General features: G+C 40.1%; 1 protein-coding gene across 2 annotated transcripts in view; it reads right to left on the bottom strand.

Annotated features, from left to right (window-relative positions):
• The window catches only part of PACRG (PARK2 coregulated), a 540,483-nt gene that overhangs the window by 256,234 nt on the left and 264,513 nt on the right, over window positions 1-19,736 (bottom strand). For both annotated transcript variants that reach the window (XM_005684960.3, XM_018053445.1), the window contains exon 3: window positions 8,114-8,285. In XM_005684960.3, the coding sequence (XP_005685017.1) occupies window positions 8,114-8,285 (172 nt within the window). The remainder of the gene's footprint in view (window positions 1-8,113; window positions 8,286-19,736) is intronic.

The following is a 19,736-nucleotide window of genomic DNA, read 5'->3' as shown; positions in this document are numbered from 1 at the left end:
CACAGATAAAGAGAACAAACCAGTGGTTAATAATGGGGAGAAGGAAGGCGGAGGGGTGAGACAGGTGTATTGTATTCAGAGAGACAAAGTACGTGTATAAAATAAATAAGCTGCAAGGATATGCTGTACAGCATAGGGAATAAAGCTAACATTTTGTAACAACTTGAAATGGAGTATAACCTGTAAAAATACTGAATCACTACACTGTATACCTGAAACCAAGATAAAATTGCGAGTCAGCTGTAATTCAATACAAAATTTAAAACATATAAACCTAAAGTTAAATAGGGCTTCCCTGGTGTCTCAGCTGGTAAAGAATCTGCCTGCAATGCAGGAAACCCTGGTTTGATTCCTGGGTCGGGAAGATACGCTGGAGAAGGGATAGGCTACCGACTCCAGTATTCTTGGGCTTCCCTGGTGGCGCTCAGATGGTAAAGAATCCAGCCTGCAATGCACCAGACCTGGGTTCAATTCCTGGGTTTGGAAGATCCACTGGGTTGGGAAGTTAAATAGAAATAAGGTGAGACTTTAAAAAAATAGTATAAAACATAAAATACAGAAACCACTGGCTGGCAATAAACTAGAGAGAAAATATAAATGCATACTATTATCCTCATTTTATAGATGAAGCAACAGTGTTACATGGAGGAAAGCAACTAGCCTCAGGTCACGTGGCAACACGTGGCAGGTTTATAAGCTGCGCAGTCTGATTACATAGGAGCTACTCACAACTAGTACACCATCCTGTTGATCTATATCCAGGAGTGGGAAAGTCATAACAGCTAGTAAAAAGGAAGTTAATTGGTAACTGAATGAGGGGGGAAAGGATATAATGAGTTAGGAAGGAAAAAAAAAAATAGACACCCAAATCCTACAAATCTATAGTAAATATTCATGGAGAAATAAAAGAATGGGCATAATGTACTGATAAAAGAAGGGAGCAAAATACTATTTAAAAAGAACAATGAGAATAAGGTCAAATTAGATAATTAACACATTATCCAATCATATTTCTGGGAGATAAAGTCAAGGAAATTCCCCAGGAAGTAGAACTAAGACAGAGTTGGAAAATATGAGCAAAAGGCTAACAAAATGAGAGAATCAGCCCACAAGGTGCAATGTATTGCAGCAGGAATTACAGCAGAGAAGTAAGAGAGAGTGGAGGGAGAGCATCATTAAAGGAATAATACATGAAAAGCTTCTAGGGCTGGAAGACATATGTCTCTAAACCGAAACTTCCCAGGACAATGAATGAAAACACAGCCACATCAAAGCCTATCAACGTGAAATTTCACATTACCAGAGATGAAGAGCACAGCCAGGAAGCTCTCGGAGACTGTGGGGAATGAGCCACAGGCAAGTGGCTGGAAACAGGTGAAAATCAAGACTTTCAAAGCAGTGTGAGGACCCGGAAGGCAGCAAAGACATGGCCTCAAAACTCTGGATGAAAACGATTTTCAATGTGGCCAAACTAGTAAGTGTGATGGTAGACTTTTCCGATAAGCAAGGGCTGAAAATATACACCTTTCACATACTCATAAGAAACTTTTGGAAGATGTGCATTTCAAAACATAAGGAGGAAAATAGGGCAAACAGCTACGCAAAAAAGAGGTCAAACAGGAAAGAGGACTAAGGAGAAGAGGCAGAAAGGGGGAGGGCACGAGGGGTAACTCCAGGGACAGAAAGGGAATTGATAAGTTGCCTGATGCTCTGAAAACAGGGAAAAGAACATTCATTTCCTAGATCCTGAAGTATTTGGGGAAAAAAAAAAAATAGCAAGCAGGCTTCTCAGGTGGTACAGAGGTAAAGAATACACAGTCCAGTGCAGGAGATGCAAGTGACTAGGGTTTGATCCCTGGGTATACACAAAACAAGCAAACAAAATGAGAGGCAATGATCAATACCGAGGAAAATAAGTTGCCTAAGAGAAAAATGGAATCACAGAAATTGTGTGATTTGCAGTGGACGGTTGTTTGCTGTTCAGTCGTTCAGTCGTGTCCAACTCTTTGTGACCCAATGACTGCAGCACGCCAGGCTCCCCTGTCCTCCACCGTCTCCCAGAGTTTGCTCCAATTCATGTCCATTGAGTCAGTCGTGCTATCCAACCATCTCATCCTCTGCCACCTCCTTCTCCTCCTGCCTTCAATCTTTCCCAGCATCAGTATCTTTTTCCAATGAGTCGGCTCTTTGCCATCAGGTGGCCAAAGTTTTGAAGCTTCAGCTTTAGCCTCAGTCCTTCCAACAAATATTTAGGGTTGATTTCCTTTAGGATTGACTCGTTTGACCTGCTTGCAGTCCCAAAGGACTCTCAAGAGTCTTCTCCAAAATCATAGTTCAAAAGCAACTACGTCATCATAAGAGTGAAACAATTGATTACTGATTTATACAAAACTTGCACAAAACGATATTGAAAGGCTTGAGGAAGAAAGAAGGCAATTTTGGGTAAGAGAGGCAACGTCTTACCATTATTCCATGTGTGATAGCCCCCTCAAGAACCATATTGTTGGAACAATCAGACAGTGGGAACTCTCTCTCAAAAGAAGTTTTCAAACCAAGGCTCTTTTCTTGTGATAAGTGGTTATTTGTGATCATCACGGATTATTTGATTTTCCTTTTGTCATGTTATTATTATTATTAATTATTTTTGCATGCTCCTTTGGCTTTTTTCAAACAGTTGTTGCCTTATTGACAGTGTTTCTTTTTTTTTTTTTTCCTTAGTACTTCATCTGATGAGCTTCCCTGGTGGCTCTGATGGTAAAGAATCTGCCTGCAATGCAGGAGACCTGGGTTCAATCCTTGGGCTGAAAATATCGCCTGGAGGAGGGCATGGCAACCCACTCCAGGATTCTTGCCTGGAGAATCCCATGGACAGAGGAGCCTGACGGGCTACAGTCCATGGGGTCGCAAAGAGTCGGACACGACTGAGCGACTAAGCATAGCACAGTACTTCATCTGATATATCACCTATTCTAATCTACTGATAGATACTTTTAGGGTCTAAAAATCAAACTTTATGCTTCTTTAATTAGTCACATCATGAATGAAGCAGTTTTCCAGATTTATTACATACAAGAAAGTGATCATGGATCTGTCTTCTACCAGCTCATTTCCAGACTTGCTCTCAAGCCCAGAGTCTTGCAGCAGGGTCTGAGGAGTTCTGGCATAAGCTTGACCCCACAGCCTTGCCTTGACCCCACAGCAGCAGTCTCAACTGGGGGCTTGTTAGAGATGTAGCATCTCAAGTCTGCTTCACATCTACTGATTGTGGAACCTTCATTATCCTGGGGTCTGAAAACTACTCATGTGAGCAGTAAAGCCAGGAAGTGGTGCTTTAGAAGGTAGGCAGTCCCCTTGGTTTGGTAGAGATTGTACATAGATTTTAGGGCCCAAGGTCAGGCCATGGAGGAAGGACTCTTACTCTCTCTCAATCAAGAGGTTTGCTCTTTTTCCAGAAGCACAAAATATCAGTCTAGCAGCTGATTGTTCTTCCAGAACACGATGTTATCACACAGCCCAGAGGGTCATGTCAACAGCATCTTTACTGTGAATATTTTTATCAATGTAAATTCAACTTCTTTACACAGATGAAACTTTTCATTAAACTTTTCATTAAATTCTACTTTTCGAAAAAATAAAATAAAATAACTACTCCTGCCTTCTTTTCCCCCCAATATAGCTTTTAATTTAAATGTTTAAGTGTTATTTGCTTTCATATGTAAAAAGAGCTTATATTCAGATTTTGTTTTCCACAAACCAATTTGAAATTTAATTTTCATGGCTGATGTATTTGCTTTCACATTTTAACTTTATTTTGTGCTTTTGGCTCTTAGCACCTCCTTGCCACCTACTCAATTTCCTTCTTTTAATATATAGACTCTTTAAATATTTTTATCGTCTCCGCTTTTACCCAAATTCTCTGGATTTTTTTGTTGCTGTTGCCACATAATATACAAAATAATTATTTGACATGTCATGCAGTTTTGAAACTCTTTTCCATCAACTATTTAAACCTAACTCTATATTTAGTGGCTCTTAATGCAACTTGCTTTTCAAACTGTGACATCCTCATTTCTGGATTCTTAACTTGGCTTTACTCTCAGAGTTACAGCACGTCCACGGTTACCTTTTGTATGAAGGACAGGCGGGCATTACGCTCACCGAGTCCATCTGTCTTCTTCTTCTCCTTTTTCTTACACCAGTTTCCGTTCAGTTTATTACATCACGCCTCCTCACGCAGATGAGTAAATGCACGTAAGTTATTTCTCCTCCAACTCTCATTGCTCTCTGGAATTTACTCTTACAAAAATCGCTTAGCCCGTGCTATTGTTATTTCTTTGTGTGTACCATCTTCCCCCCCTCCAGATGTTTTTCTTTGTAATGAACCTTTTCTACCTGCAAAACAAGGGCCACTTTTTATCTCTGAAAGCTCCTTTCCATCCCCCATCACTATCATCTCTTTCCCTGTTGTTTTGGTGACCCCCTGGGGACTTCCTGTAACTCTGAGCTCCTGCTGGTGTCTGCTGTTCTCCACTGTATACTCTTTCCTCACGTTGCGTGTCATCCTTGTCCTTTCTAAGGGCGGTTCTCAAGGCGGTGGTCTCCGTGTACCGTTCCATGTTGTGCGGTCGATGATTTTCTGTGCCTCTGGGGAACGCTGATTCTGCTGTAATGTCTTCAGTTTTCCTTTTGCCACTCAGCATTGGCTTATTTTCATGTGAGTCTGGCCTCATCTTGTGAATTTCTCCCTTATCTTTCTGAATCCTGAGGATGTCAAACACATTTGTACGAGTTTCTTCTGGGTCCTAGGCAAAATGCTGTTGAGGTTTTCTTTTTTTTCCTGTGATAACTCATGTTTTCTTCCCTGTGTGTAGCAACTTGTTTTGAATGGCTCCCATGTGGCTGGGTTATTGTTACTGTTCTTGCTTTGGTTGAAGAGAGAGAGTTCTCAACCCCTGCAGGTTGGTCTTGGAGCCTCCTCGTCCCCCAGCTGCTAGGGGAATCCCCTTCCACAATCGCAAGGCAAAGTTTCCAGTGACTTCTTCCTGGGATTGCTCTGCTGGATTCGGATGGATTCATGTTCTCTTCACTGGATGGAGTGTACGGAAGTCTACAGTGCAGTCTGGATTGCTCAGAGGGTCCCTCCCACTTCCTCCTTGCCTCCGACGTTTTGATGTTGCTTTAGCAATCAATGCTCCATTGCAACACTGAATAGTCTATACTGGGGATTTTTTGTACTTTTTGACCCAGAATAACTCAAGAAGGTAGAAAAGAGACAATGGGAGCTGGAAGGGGAACACCATAGTGATGCCCTAAAGCATCATAAAGGGAGCAAGGTATTAAATGAATGTCCACCGTTCCCATCATTACTTGATGACCCCACTTGGGGTCTTGAGCCAAGGAGAAAAGAAGATAGTGAAATGTCTTCTTATCCCTTTTTATATCAGAAATTGTAGAGACACTGAATGTGTCCATTTCTCTTTATAGTATTATCAATCTTTTATTTAGTTGAAATAAACCCGAGATTCTAGAAATACATAGGCAGTTAATCCCATTTACAGCTTCACAGGGAGTTTATATATTTTGCTTTGCCTTCAAAAATATTCATTATCTCTGAATTAGAATTCAAGAAAAGCTGTTAAAGAACTTCTAGCTGATGGTGGTGGTAAGGTTAACTTTTGCCCTGGAATGAGTCAAAATCTTCCTAGTAGGGTGGTCTGAAAATAAGGTACATATGGCCGTGATAAGTTACGCCAGTTACGTGCATCAGCCTGCCTCTGGTTCAACCTGAAACACGTGGCTTGCGAACGCAAGGGCTTTTCACACTGCACTGGAACCGTGCATGACCTCGCATAGTTAGTCACTGTTCTTTGCTGAGAGAAGTTTGCCTTTCAATGAAGAAGACAAATTGAGAAGAAGCAAGCCGAGTGAGATTTCAGGGTAAGTGTATAGTAGCAGAAGCCCAGGATGGCAAACAAGGATATCTCCCGAGAGAGATTTTCATTGCTTCCGGAACCTTAAATGATCAAATCCATGCATATTAATAGTTACATGCTATTGATGTTTGGTGGCTAACTTGTGTCTAACTGCTTGCAACCCCATGGACTGTAAGCCCGCCGAACTGGAACAAGTTGCCATTTCCACCTCGAGGGGTCTTCCCGACCCAGGGATGGAACCTGAGTCTCGCGCATGTTGGCAGGTGGATTCTCTACCACTGAAAGTGACCATTCCCTGACAGGTCACATTTACTGCGTTCTTCATGTTCTCACTCATCAGTAAATGACCTCTAGGGTGTGGTCATGTACTTAGAACACATCTCTTCTCTCTTAACTCACTGAAGTATTTTCAAAACACTTAGATCAAATGAGATTGAAAATCCTTTCACCCTGCCCTACAATATGCTATTTTGGGATATTTTATTTGTAAATGGTATAATCAAAGTATTACTTAGAAACTCTCTTTCTGCCCTTCAGCGTTTTCATCACGGCTAGGAGGGGGAGACTGCTGAGGAGGCAGAGATCCCAACGTGAAAAGCTTATTGTCAAGAAAAGAACAGATTTTGGAAATTGCGGCCGTTCTGATGGGTGCAGGAGAAAAGGATAATGCACTTTCAAGATAGTTCCTGGGTAGAATGTTCTGGGCCTTTTGTGTTTATCAATAAAACTGGTACATCATTTTCAGAAGATGTAGCATTTCAACTAGGATTTAACATATTTAAAAATCATGACTTGTTGGAAAGAATAAATCACTCCTGGAAAAGGTTTCAATATAACTCAGGATTATATATCCTTCCAGAAGGCCTTTAAAGATCAGCCCCTTCACTCAGCTGATGCATGGGTGGAAACGAAAATTGGTTTTTAATAAAGTTGGCTCCGACAGTAAAGAATCTGCCTGCAATGTGGGAGACTGTGTTCAATCCCTGGACTGGGAAGATCCCCTGGAGAAGGGAATGGCAACCCACTCCAGTATTCTTGCCTGAAGAATCCCATGGACAGAGGAGCCTGGTGGGCTACAGTCACGGGGCTGCAGTCAGATGTAACAGAGTGACTAACACTTTCTTCTTTCACAGCAGGCCGCACTGCCCTCTTATTTGGCTTCACTTTCTATGTCTTGGTGGAAATTGGGAGTGGTCAGTCACGGATCTCTTAGAGAAAGACATGAGAGCAAGTTTTTAAGCCGACTTGATTTAAGCAGTGATGGAAGCGCTGTCCCAAAATAGGGAATTCTGATGCCACGTTGAAGGGAGCCGCTCAGTCGTGTCCGACTCTCTGCGACCCCATGGACTGTAGCCCACCAGGCTCCTCTGTCCATGGGATTCTCCAGGCAATAGTACTGGAGTGGATTGCCATTTCCTTCTCCAGCGGATCTTCCTGACCCAGGGATCGAACCCGGGTCTCCCGCGTGGTAGACAGATGCTTTTGCTGTCTGAGCCACGAGGGTGAAATCAATAAAACAGTGGCCACAGGTCAGATTAAGTTATCCAGACTGTGGGGAATAAACGCCCCCATCCTGAGCTATCTTGTTCTTGTTTCTGTCAAACCCCACGGCAAGACCTACCCCTGAGACGGTGAGTTGGGGGAGGGGGTGGGGGGGTGCCCGGTATCCAGGAGACCAGGCAGGCGTCCTGCCCATCACCCTAGGCAGTGGTCCATCCTGGAGCCGCGAGTGAGTGGAACTAGGGATGGGGAAGCACGACTTGCTCATTCCGTGTGCCATGGGGCGGCCAGGCCCAGATCCAGTGGGTGAGATGCCTGGGGCCGCCCTGGCTGGGAAGGGGTGGGCTTTCCTCTGCCCCGAGCTGCTCAGGGGCGCTGACCCCTGCTTTTACTCAGCAGCACTGATAAAAGCGGGAGCGTCCACAGTGGGGCAGGTGGGCAGCCGTGGGGCAGGCAGCGTCTGGGGGCCTGCGGGGGCCGGGCCCGGCCACTGGGACTGGAGGAGCCCTGATGGGGCACGCTAGGACATCTGGAGTTTCTGGCCCCGAAAGTCGGTTTATAAAAATTCCTGCAGAACCTGGGGATAAACCTCAGTCTGTCGGGTCTTATTGCTTAATTAGCGAGTTGTCAGAAGCGGCAGCATATAAACTGAGTGATGCTGTTTTCACCTGTTCACTTACTTTTTATCGGGATAATGAGCTGTGGAATGACAGGAAGAATCTTGTTCCCCCCGTGTTCCAGCATGTCGTGGATTCCTTGCCGAGCGAAAAACTCATAGGGAAATGTCATTTCACAGAGCCCATCAAAAAACAGAGGCAGATAATGATGGTAATCCAGCTTCTCAATTTCTACCTGAAAGGAGAGAGAGAGAAAAAAATGTCATGTGAAAACAAAAGTGAGGCAAAGCGTGGCTGAGCCAACTGAGAAGCTGTCACCAACTTAGGAGAAGTAAGGTCTTCAGAACTTCAGGAAGATTTTCTTAACCAGCTCATCTAATGACCGGAAGTATACTGCCATGTCTTTAATCTAGAAATGAGGTTAAAATCATCACTATTTAAATCTTACCAGATTAAAATCATCATCTACATTGGGAGCATTTTAGTATTTTGTGGGGGAGGGGGGGTCCTAGATTAATTTTTTTTTACCATTTGGCACAAAGGCAATACTGAAAAGGGGTTCAAGAAATCCATGGTATGTATACTGAAAAGATTTAAAATGGGGGAAAAAAACAGCTGAGAAGAAAGAGATTAGCATCTGAATTTCCAAAAACAAGAATCTAATTGCACATTAATATATCTTATGATATATGTCTTTTCAGGACCTGGCAAATATGAAAGTGAGGGGTAAAATATGATCCCATGGACGTCTCCTGGAGCTGGGTGTCAAGAAGGATGTTGGGGCCATCGAGAAAAAAATGAGAAAGACAGACATTAGGCTGAACTTATATAGACCATTGACACATGAAAATTAAAATATTCCAAATCTCTCCTCTGTTTCTTCTGGGGGCAGAGATATATCTCTTTTCCACCTCTATATACTTCACTCTCAATAATGTCTACATGACCTCCTTTCCAGACCTTTGCAGTTGTATCAGCACCAAAAGGAATGGGAACAAAAATTCCAGAAGAGAGAAAAGAGATGGTACACTGGGAGCCGTTCACGCGTAGATTTGGTCTAGTCCAGACCCTCTACTGTGTGGTATAGCCAAGACCTGACTTAGTACCGCAGGTGACAGACGGGGTGGTGAGATCACGGATGGACAGAAGGCAATAGACTAGGGTTGTGGGTGTCACACGCCTTCAGGCAAAGGATGCACTGTTCCCAGGAAGACGTGCAAATTTCCCCGGTTTTCAAGTCCTCACAAAAGCACCCCGCTTCCAATTATCACTGTAAGTAAGTGAGGATTCCATCAGGACCTCAGAGAAACCCTTTTACGTTAGGAAGTTTTCAGAGCCTCCACTTCTTGCCGAGAATTCTGGAGTGTCTATCCTGCCTGCCCCTGGTGTGAATAACAGATAATAATTCCTCCACACTTCTGAGTGCTTACCATGAGTTTGGGTGAATCAAATGTCCTAAAATTCCCCAGGTGGGAGGTCTGTCTCCAGACTGCTCATGAATTACCAGCTAACTAAGGAAGTAAGCACTCGAGATTCATGTCCTTTTGGAAGTAGGGCTTGGAAAATAAATCCTAAATGGAGGTATATATAGATAAAAATTTTACTTTGTATTGCTTGGATGATTGTAAAATTTGCTTTATTCATAGTAAAAGTTTATGAAGTTTATATTTAATACTAAACTTCTCAAGGATTTTTGTGTATTTGAAAACATTTTAGAGCGCTATTTTCCACAATTTAAAAAAATCAATGCATCATTCAGCTCCAAAAAGTACAGTGTGTTTGTCTACAGTTTTACCTTCTAACCTAATTTTATAATGTGTCTCCTGTACTATATTTTTTAATTTTTTGCTAAATCTTTTTAAACCCATTGTTGCTTTTTACATATGTCTCTTATAAAAGAGCAAATCATTACATTTTGTACTTTAATATGAGCTAAGATTTTGTATTTTAATATATGTCTGGTTAATGTCTGTCATCTTAATTTTTGATCTCTGAATATTACTTTTCGTTTACTTTTTCCTTTCAATTTTGTAGTTTTGTTATATGGATTGTTTTATTTACATTTTGGTGTGGGATGTCTTTAAAGACAAAATAGCCTGTATAAATATTTCATTGCAACTATGTTACAGCTCTCTCTAACATTTAAAAAATGTATGTATCTTATTGAAGTAAGTTAAAAATATCCTACTAAGATAACTGACATGCCCATTTTTCCTTGGAATTTTGTTGATTTTTTTTTTTTTTTTTTTGTATGATTTGGAGCAACGACTCCAACATCAACAATAGCACCAATGAAAATGTCATTTTACGGTACCAGACACTACTGTGAATACTTATGTGTATTAGTTCACTTAATCCTCATAACAGCTCTAAGTACGTACATGCTCTGGCGCTCAGTCATGTCTGACTCTTTGCGATCCCCTGGGCTGTAGCCCTCCAGGCTCCTCTGTCCATGCGATTCTCGAGGCAAGAATACTGGAGTGAGTAGCCACTTCCTCCTCCAGGGGATCTGCCTGACCCAGGGACCGAACTTGTCTCCCCTGTCTCCTGCACAGGAAGGCCAATTTCTCACCACTGAGCTGGCTGGGAGGACCAACAGCTCTAAGAGGTAGGTATTACTGGCATCTCAATTTTCAATATGAGGAAACTGAGGCACAGAGAGGTTTAATAACTTGCCTAAGGTTTGCAGCTAGTTAGTGATAGAACTGGGCTCCAAACCCAAGCAGGCTGGCTGCAGGGCAAGATACTACTTCTTAGGCTTTTTGTTAAGAGTATCGAAGTTCAGCCTTACTATCATCTCCTTTTATCCTCTTGTCTCTGTCTTCTTTATCATTATTAATGCAGTTTGTCTTAGTCTAATTGAATAATAATTTTGCTATCACTAGTTTATCTATTATACCTTTTTCTATCCTTTTGCTTTCTTCCTCCTGTGATTTATATAACATGTAGCATTATATATATATATATTATATATATATGGGGGTTGACGATAAGCTTTTATTTTTATTCTATTTAAATTTTTTATTGGAGCACAGTTGCCTCACCATGCTGCGTTAGTTTCTACTGTGCAGCAAAGTGAATCAGCCTTACATATACGTGTACCCCCTCTTTTTTGGATTTCCTTCCCATTTAAGTCACCATCGAGCTGCAGAGAGCAATGAGAAGAATTCCCTGTATTTTAAGACTATCTTTTCTAAGTACCTCATAGCTGGATGTGTTTTCTTCCTCTCCTGTTTTACATTGCATATTCAAATGACGGATTCCAAGAATGCACATGATTTCAAAAGTTTTAAAAAAGAAAGAAAAGCAGAGGGAGAAGGGATACGGGAAGGAAAAGAAAAGAGAGCGTTTGAAAGGCAGCAACACTGAGTGAAGGACCGCGAGAGATTGAGGAAGGAAAAAAGATGACCTCCACGTCTTTACCTCCTCCTAGCACAGATGGTATAGTCTGCCTGCAATGCGGGAGACCCGGGTTCGATCCCCGGGTCAGGAAGATCCCCTGGAGAAGGAAATGGCACCCCACTCCAGTGTTCTTGCCTGGAGAATCCCATGGACGGAGGAACCTGGCGGGCTACAGCCCATGGGGTCGCAAAGAGTCGGACATGACTGAGTGACTTCACTTTTGAGCACAGTGACCACAGCAGTTCTTTCATATCAGAAATTCTCGTCTTGGAAGTTCTTCTTCTGGCCTGTTTATCAATTATTTGGCATGTCTATTTCACTAAGATCTATTGTCTTAATAATGGAATAACAACTTGCCATCATATTTTGAGGATGGAAACTTCTTAAAACTCTAGACATGTCGCTACTTGCCACAGAGTAATTTTTTACACATAACTTTCTTTCCTGTTTACATATCTTCTAAGGTTTCTTCTTTATCATTATAACATTGTTTCAGTTGACGAATTTGGCCTAGGCCTTAGGAACATTCTTACATTCCATTTGCAATCAGGAACTCTGTGTGTATCTGTTTTGTTTTGAATGATCGATCTGAAATGATATATCTGACTTGGCTCTACTGTATTTTTCTTTTTATCCGAAGAGTTCCTTCTCATTACCACATGATTTTCACAGTTTTCCACAATAAAGGTGTCTGTGCTTCTTTACCCTCCTTCTCGCTTTAACCCACTTCCCTGTGGCTTCGCTGCTCTCACTTCTACCCAGGTCCCCGGTGACCTTCACTCTGCCTAGTGCTCCGGCCCCTTTGCGGCTCTCATCAGCATGGCACAGTTGATCTAGTGACGATGCCTTCCCCGGGCCTCCTGACACCGTGCCCCTATCACTGCGGTTCATCCTTGATCTCCCTCCTTCAAATTCTGCATCCAATCCATCAGAAGGTAGATGGATTCTCTCTCCAAACAGATGCTTAGTTCACTCACTTCTCCACCGTTTTATTTACTACCCGCTTAGCCTAAGCCCCCAACCTTCCTTACCTGGATTACTGCAACAGCCTCTAACTAATCTCCTCTTTGGGCTTTTCCTTCCTGCTTCCTTTCTCTGCACATTTGGGTCTTGACCTGCTGTGGCCCCTGACCAAGGTCCCGCCAGGGCCTCGCTGACCGGTTGTTCCCGTCCCTCCACATCAGCCTTCTGCAGCACTGTTCCCTGGACAGATGGTGACTTTTCTTTCCCCTCTCCTTCCTCCTTAGAGACGCTCTCTGAATGCACCCTTCCTTCCCTTCCCAGACCTCTTAGTCGCTGACCACTCGCTTTCATCCAGACTTCAGTCCACCGAGGCCCTCTCACCACTGCCTTCTGCTCTGTTTGATTTGCTCTGGGGCTCTTATCATTTATTTATCGCAGCTTCTTAAGTTCCGTTGTGTGGGGAGCTTGTCATTGCCTAGAAGGGTGTTTGGCACGTAATGGGTGAATACTCAGTAAGCATGTGTTTGAATTTTAATTCTGACCTTCTGAATCTGTCCTCTGGGTTAACTCTTTGAGAAGCGTACTCAGCTGCAGAACAAAGGCTAGATGACGAATGACCATATCTGGAGCCAAGGATGGGAACCACGGCAGAGTGCACGGAGGCGCTGGTGTCAAACGTAGCCTGTGCCGCGAGGAAGCATGTACATTTCTATACCCTTAGGCACCCTACAAATAAAATGCCATGTTTTCTCCATTAAGGCTGCAGCGATTATTTATATTCCAGGAACTTTGTGAGTATTTTAATAGACAATCAGCACAGGCTTCTTGATGCTTCTGTTTACCCTCATTTCACCAGAAATCATTTAGGGTTTAATAATATGCTGTCCTGTTTACCTTTAAAACTCTAGAAGGAAAAGTTTCTGTTTTACACAGTATTATCAAAAACAAACATATTAATGTGGCTCTATAAGTAATATGTTGGAATAACACAAGGTCATCTTTCTAAAATATCTAGACGTTGAGAATAATGCAAGATTAAAACAAACTAGACATAAATTAGTAGATCTCTTATTTATCTTCGCATGCATATTTGCCACGTGACAACTACTATCCTTTAGAGGTCTTTTAAATTGCTGGCTTCTTTTATTCATTTAAACTTACAAAAGATCATTTTTACCATTCGTGTAGCAGTAAACCTTTTTCAGTTATATAAATTAGTTTTCTTTTAAGATAACTTCTTCATAACAGATAAATTAAAATTTATGTTTCTTTACTATTACTGTAAAAATAGTAACTTTCAAACTACTATAAAATTTGGGAATTTTTCTTCAAAGTTTATGCAAGAACTCCAGAATTCAAAGAAAGCTGTTTGAAATGAGACAAAGAACAAGGGCTGTTTTGAACATATCAGATGAAATTTCATGGTAAAATACTGATTGATGACAGCTTGGATATTAAGTCTAAAAATATCAAGTATTTTACTCACAGAATTTCTCTCTTTTAATTTATGTCTTATAACTTTTTAAAGATCACGTAGGACCTACAAGTTGATCTCTAAATCTTACAGTGACCTTTAGTCAAAAGCAATACAATTCTAACTTCACCTCTTCTATCAAACATGCTTTTTTTTTTATCCCTATAGCAAATATGCAAGGAAGTAACGCTGCACTGAAGGATCAGAAAACCAATGAGGTTATGAGTCTCACTTTTTAAAAAAACTCAAATAAAAAACTTACTCTTACACTTGCCATACCCTTGCTTCAATTAGCAAATGAAGTATCATTAATAGTATCTGTTATTAGGAGTCCTATGGTAATAACCGAGAATCTTGCTTAGAATCACAAAAATCTGAAAAGGTGCACTTATCTATTAATGTATTATGACCTCATCTAGACTTCTGATGACATTTCTAACATAAAGCTTTACCTTACTATTTTCAATCCTTAAGGCAACTGTTAAACTGCTACAAGAGATCTTACAAATAAGCATTGTTTACAGATTATATTGGAGAAGTAAATGGCAACCCACTCCAGTATTCTTGCCTGGAGAATCCCATGGACAGAGGGGCCAGGCGGGCTACAGTCCATGGGGTCCCAAAGAGCTGGACATGACTGAGCAACTAACACAGATGCTATACATCACATGTTTCAAACACAGGTGCACTTCTCTTTTTCAAATGTGTGTGGATGTGTTTGCGATGAAGAACCCCTGGTGGCTCAGATGATAAAGAATCTGCCTGAAATGCAGAAGCTGGGTTCAGTCTCTGGGTTGGGAAGATCTCCTGGAGAAGGGAATGGCAACCACTCCAGTATTCCTGCCTGGAGAATCCCATGGAGAGAGGAGTTGGCAGTCTATAGTCCATGGGGTTGCAAAGAGTCAGACATAGCTGAGTGACTAATGCTTTCACTATATTTTCTCAATGATACCAAATATATAGCTAAAATCCTGTAATAGTACATGATTTAAAAAGTAAGACTTTTAATGTGAAAAATGTTCTTTAGTGTCAAAAAGGAAATTTCACACAGGATGGATAATGTGGATCCTTACACTGTTATAAAGTCTAAAAAAACCCAAAATGCATTTAATTTGAAGTTGAAGTTAGGAAATCCTCAGATGCTAGAGATAAAGACAAAAACCAGAGTCACAGAGATGATAGTTCTGACCCTAGGTTGTGTCAGACACAGATCACATCATAAGACTGAGAATGAGCTTTTAAAATCTCAAGAGTTAGGAAAAGAGAGCATTTGGCAAGAGAAGGGAGTTAGGCTGGAACTCCTGCACTCACTGGAACCCTTAAAGTGCTATCTCACTTGTGAAAAGAGGACCAGAAACTCTTTCCACGAATTTGTAGAAATAGGAAGTTTAATGTTTGACAAAGCTCTTGCTGGGAAAAACTTCACTTCAGGAAACAGAAACCCAAAGGAATTAACAAATTAATCAAATAAGTCAAGGAATTAAGGAGGAAAAAAATGTTTTCAGACCATGGAAAGGAAACTTCTGGGGCTCAGATAAAAGCAAATTACGGAAGTGTTAATATTTGCTTAACAGAAAATATATACTATTATTAACCTTAAAATTCAATAGCAGTTTGAAGAATAGACTGGTGCCAGATTAAAAGAGAATAAGGGTCTGGATCACAGAACTGAGGGGTCAACACAGACTCAGCACAGGGTGATGAGGCAATGGAAAAGGTGCAGATAAATCCCAACCCAAGATGCTCCCACATTTGACTCATGGGACTTCAGAGAGGATGGAGTATGGAGAAAGGGAGGTTTGGAGCAATAATGGTGGAGACTCATTCAAGATCAAACAAAAGTGTGAATTCTCAGATGGAACATGCATATCTAGACACCTTTTTGATAAAAACTATAAAACTCCAAAGTCAAGGAAAAGATTTAAAAGAAACTAGAAACAAAAGGCAGATCATATATAAAGGACCAAAATTAGACTTAACTTACATGTCTAACTAATAAAATAGAGGCCAGGAGGCAGGGTAAGAACCTTTCAATGTGCTGAAAGGTTTCAGTAATTGTTAATCTTGAATACAGTACTCAGCTAAATCACCATTTAAAAATAAAACCGAATTAAATGTATTTGGCCAAGACACAGACCAAAAAGTTCGCTGTTGTTTGTTTGGATTTTGTTGTTGCTGTTATTTTAACCCAAGGATTATCACTTCAACCAAAGCATAAAATTTATTAAAAACTGAAGTGTACTGAGGACAAAGAAGAGATGGAAGAGATAATAGTATACATCTTTTCAAAAACATTGATAAGACTAAATAAACATTGACTATAAAAATGCAAAAATTATTAATTACAGTGATTTAAAGGTGGATCTGTGGATACTAGGAGGGAGAAATAAAGATGATGAGAGAAAAGTGACCTGCCTCAGAGTAAGGCCTTTGCATTGACAGGGATGAGGATAAAATTATTAACCTTAGACTTAATTCAGCATATTAAAGTGCGAAAGATACGCACAGAAAGAATAGAAATAAAATTAACTTTCAAGAGCAAGACCATAGCAGAGGGAATAGAGCTCTATCAACATTAAAAAAGGCTGATGGAACATCCCACCTGCCTCCACGAGAAAACACGAAGAGAAGAAAATATGTAAGATGAATCCAAACAGATAAATAATCATAGTAAATGCAAACAGATTAAATTCTCTAGTTAAAAGATTCTGAAGAGAGGGAAAATAGACTTCAGCTACAGATTTGTTTATAATAGGTATACTCAAAATATAATGTTAGAAAAAGATGGAAAATAAAGGTACAGTAAAACATATAATAAGTGTGATATAGCAGAAATTCCTGGAAGAGAAACTGTATTTTCAGTATTTATGTGGTGCTTCATAGGGATGATACTAAATTATATTCCCATCAACAATACATGAGAGTACCTGTTTCTTCATTGCCTATCCAAAGAGAAAGTCAACAAATTTTGAGTTTTGACAATATTATAGGCAAAATAAAGAAGGTTGAGCGCTAAAGAATTGATGCTTTCAAACTGTGGTGTTGGAGAAGACTCTTGAGAGTCCCTTGGAATGCAGGGAGATCAAACCAGCCAATCCTAAAGGAAATCAGTCCTGAAGATTCATTGGAAGGACTGATGCTGAAGCTGAAGCTGCAATACTTTGGCCACCTGATGAGAAGAACCAACTCACTGGAAAAGACCCTGATGCTGGGAAAGATTGAAGGCAAGAGGAGAAGGGGACGACAGACAATGAGATGGTTGGATGGCATCAGCAAATCAACTGACATGAGTCTGAGCAAACTTGGGGAGATAGTGAAGGACAGGGAACCCTGGTGTGCTGTAGTTCATGGGGTTGCAAAGAGGCAGACATGACTTAGTGACTGAATAACAACAACAAACAGGTAAATGTTATTTTTCTGTTATTTTACCTTGTATTCCTTCTACTGTGAGAATAATCACATTTTAAAGATATTTTTGAAAGTCATTTTTATACCCTTTTATGTGAATTGTACTTTCACATTCTTGGCCATTTCTTTTTTTTAAGCTTACATTGAACTTTTTCTTTAGGAGCTCTTTTATATTATGGGGATTTATCTTTTATGTATGATAGGAGTTTCAATTTTTTTAAGATTTTTTTTGTTTTAGAATTTATAAATTTTTTATGGGTTCTGAAGTTTGAGTCATCATTAGAAAAGTTTTCCTCCATTCTGCAGCAGAAAGAATAGAAACAATTAGAAAAGATAATTTATAATTGTTTACTTTAGTACTTTTATGTTTTTCCTTATATTTAAATCATTAAAGCATTTATAACTTTTCTTGGTATAGGTGTGAAGTATGCTTCCAGTGACAACTTTTCTCCAAGTGGCTACCTAGTTATTCCACCATATTTATTTACTTCTTGACTTTCTATTCTATTGCACTGATCTTTTTAAAATATTTATTCATGAACCAATATTATTTTAATTATCACAATTGTTTAATAGATTTTAATATGTCAAGGCTCCCCTGTTATTCTTTTTCTACTTTTCTGTTATCACAATTTGTCTACTTTTCATTATGAAGTTTAGACAATAAATTTTAGACACAGATTTACTTAAAGGATATATAATATAAAAACTTTCATTCAATAATTAGATAAAACACATTCTTTACAAGCAGCTGGCTCAGCTGGTAAAGAATCTGCCTGCAATGCGGGAGACCTGGGTTTACTCCCTGGGTTGGGAAGATCCCCTGGAAAGGGGATGGAAACCCACTCTAGTATTCTTGGGCTTCCCTTGTGGCTCAGCTGGTAAAGAATTTGCCTGCAATGTGGGAGACCTGGGTTCTATCCCTGGGTTGGGAAGATCCCCTGCAGAAGGGAACGGCTGCCCACTCCAGTATCCTGGCCTGGGGAATTCTGTGGACTGTATGGTCCATGGGGTCACAAAGAGTCGGACATGACTGAGCAGCTAAGCGCACTTGAGTTTAGAAAACTAAATGAGCACTAAGCCAGGAAGTAAGTCTCGGGAAATTCTGAAATACCTGTGTTACACGTGTTACATTGTTTAAATTAAATAACAAATCATTAACTAAAAGACAGCCAAGCTTTTAACTTCCATACATTTGGAAATTTACTTTTAAATTACTCATAGATCAAAGGGGAAAATCCTTATAGAAATAACAGCTTGTTAAGAAGTGAATTACAGTGAGACTACTTAACCTTAAAAGAACAGAAAAATGCCCATTTATACAGATTCCTTTAGAGAATAAAGAATAAAGGAAAACTGCACAGCTCACTATATAAGGCCCGCATAACCTTGCCACTAGAATCAAATAGCTACAGTCTAATCTCACTGAATCAAAAATAAAACAACAGGCAAATTGAATTCAATAGCATGTTAAAAAGTATGACCAAATTGGCTGTATTACAATAATATCAGAATATTTCAACATCATATTTAAATTTTTAAAGGATTAAAAATAAGATCATTTTAATGATCTTATTTAGTGATCATTTAGTGCAGATAACATACTTGATAAAATCATTTAGGAACATTTAAATTATGGAAAAGTCCATTGAATTCCTTAGAAAAGAAACAAGAAGATTGTTAACCATCATCACTCTTCAGCATTGTCCTGGAAATTCAAGCTAATGCTGAAAATAAAATACGGATAAAGATTGGTGGGAAAAAAAGCTCTCGTTGTTTGAGGATGTTATGTTTATCCACATAGTATACCCAGAGAATCTACAAGCAAGTTTAATTAGTAAGAGAGTTCAGAAAAATTGCTGCATAAAAGATCAGCAAACTAAAAATAGTAGTATCCCGATATGCCATTAAAATTTATGTATTTTTAATGTTCACAATAGCAAGAAATGAAGCAAATAAACCCTTTAAGGCAACGCCTGCCAATGCAGGAGACGTAAGAGACGCAAGTATGATCCCCTGGTTGCAACCCATGCCAGTATTCTTGCCTGGAGAATCCCAGGAACAGAGGATACAGTCTATAGTGTCGCAAAGAGTTGGACACAACTGAAGCGACTTAGCACGCAAGCAGAGTAATAAAACTAACAGCCCATAAGACTTTATGGAGACAGTTACAAAAGATTACTAACAAGTATAAATGGAAAACATGAATGGTCTTCCATGAACAAATGAATATACTGACTATACTCATGGATGAACAAACTTATGATGGTGGTGACTTATGTTCAAGTTAATCTACAAGTTTGACACCTAAACTCAAGGCAAGTTTTCTATTCTTAAGGTGAGAAGCGGAAGAGTTGAGAGGCTCAGTGACCTTTTGGGACCACATTCTGAGGAGGGACAGAGTGAGAACCCAAACCCAATGTTTCTTTCCATTGACCT

Source organism: Capra hircus, chromosome 9 (genome assembly GCF_001704415.2).
Source record: "Capra hircus breed San Clemente chromosome 9, ASM170441v1, whole genome shotgun sequence".
NCBI lineage: Eukaryota > Metazoa > Chordata > Mammalia > Artiodactyla > Bovidae > Capra > Capra hircus.
This window is presented reverse-complemented; position numbering and strand designations above follow the sequence as displayed.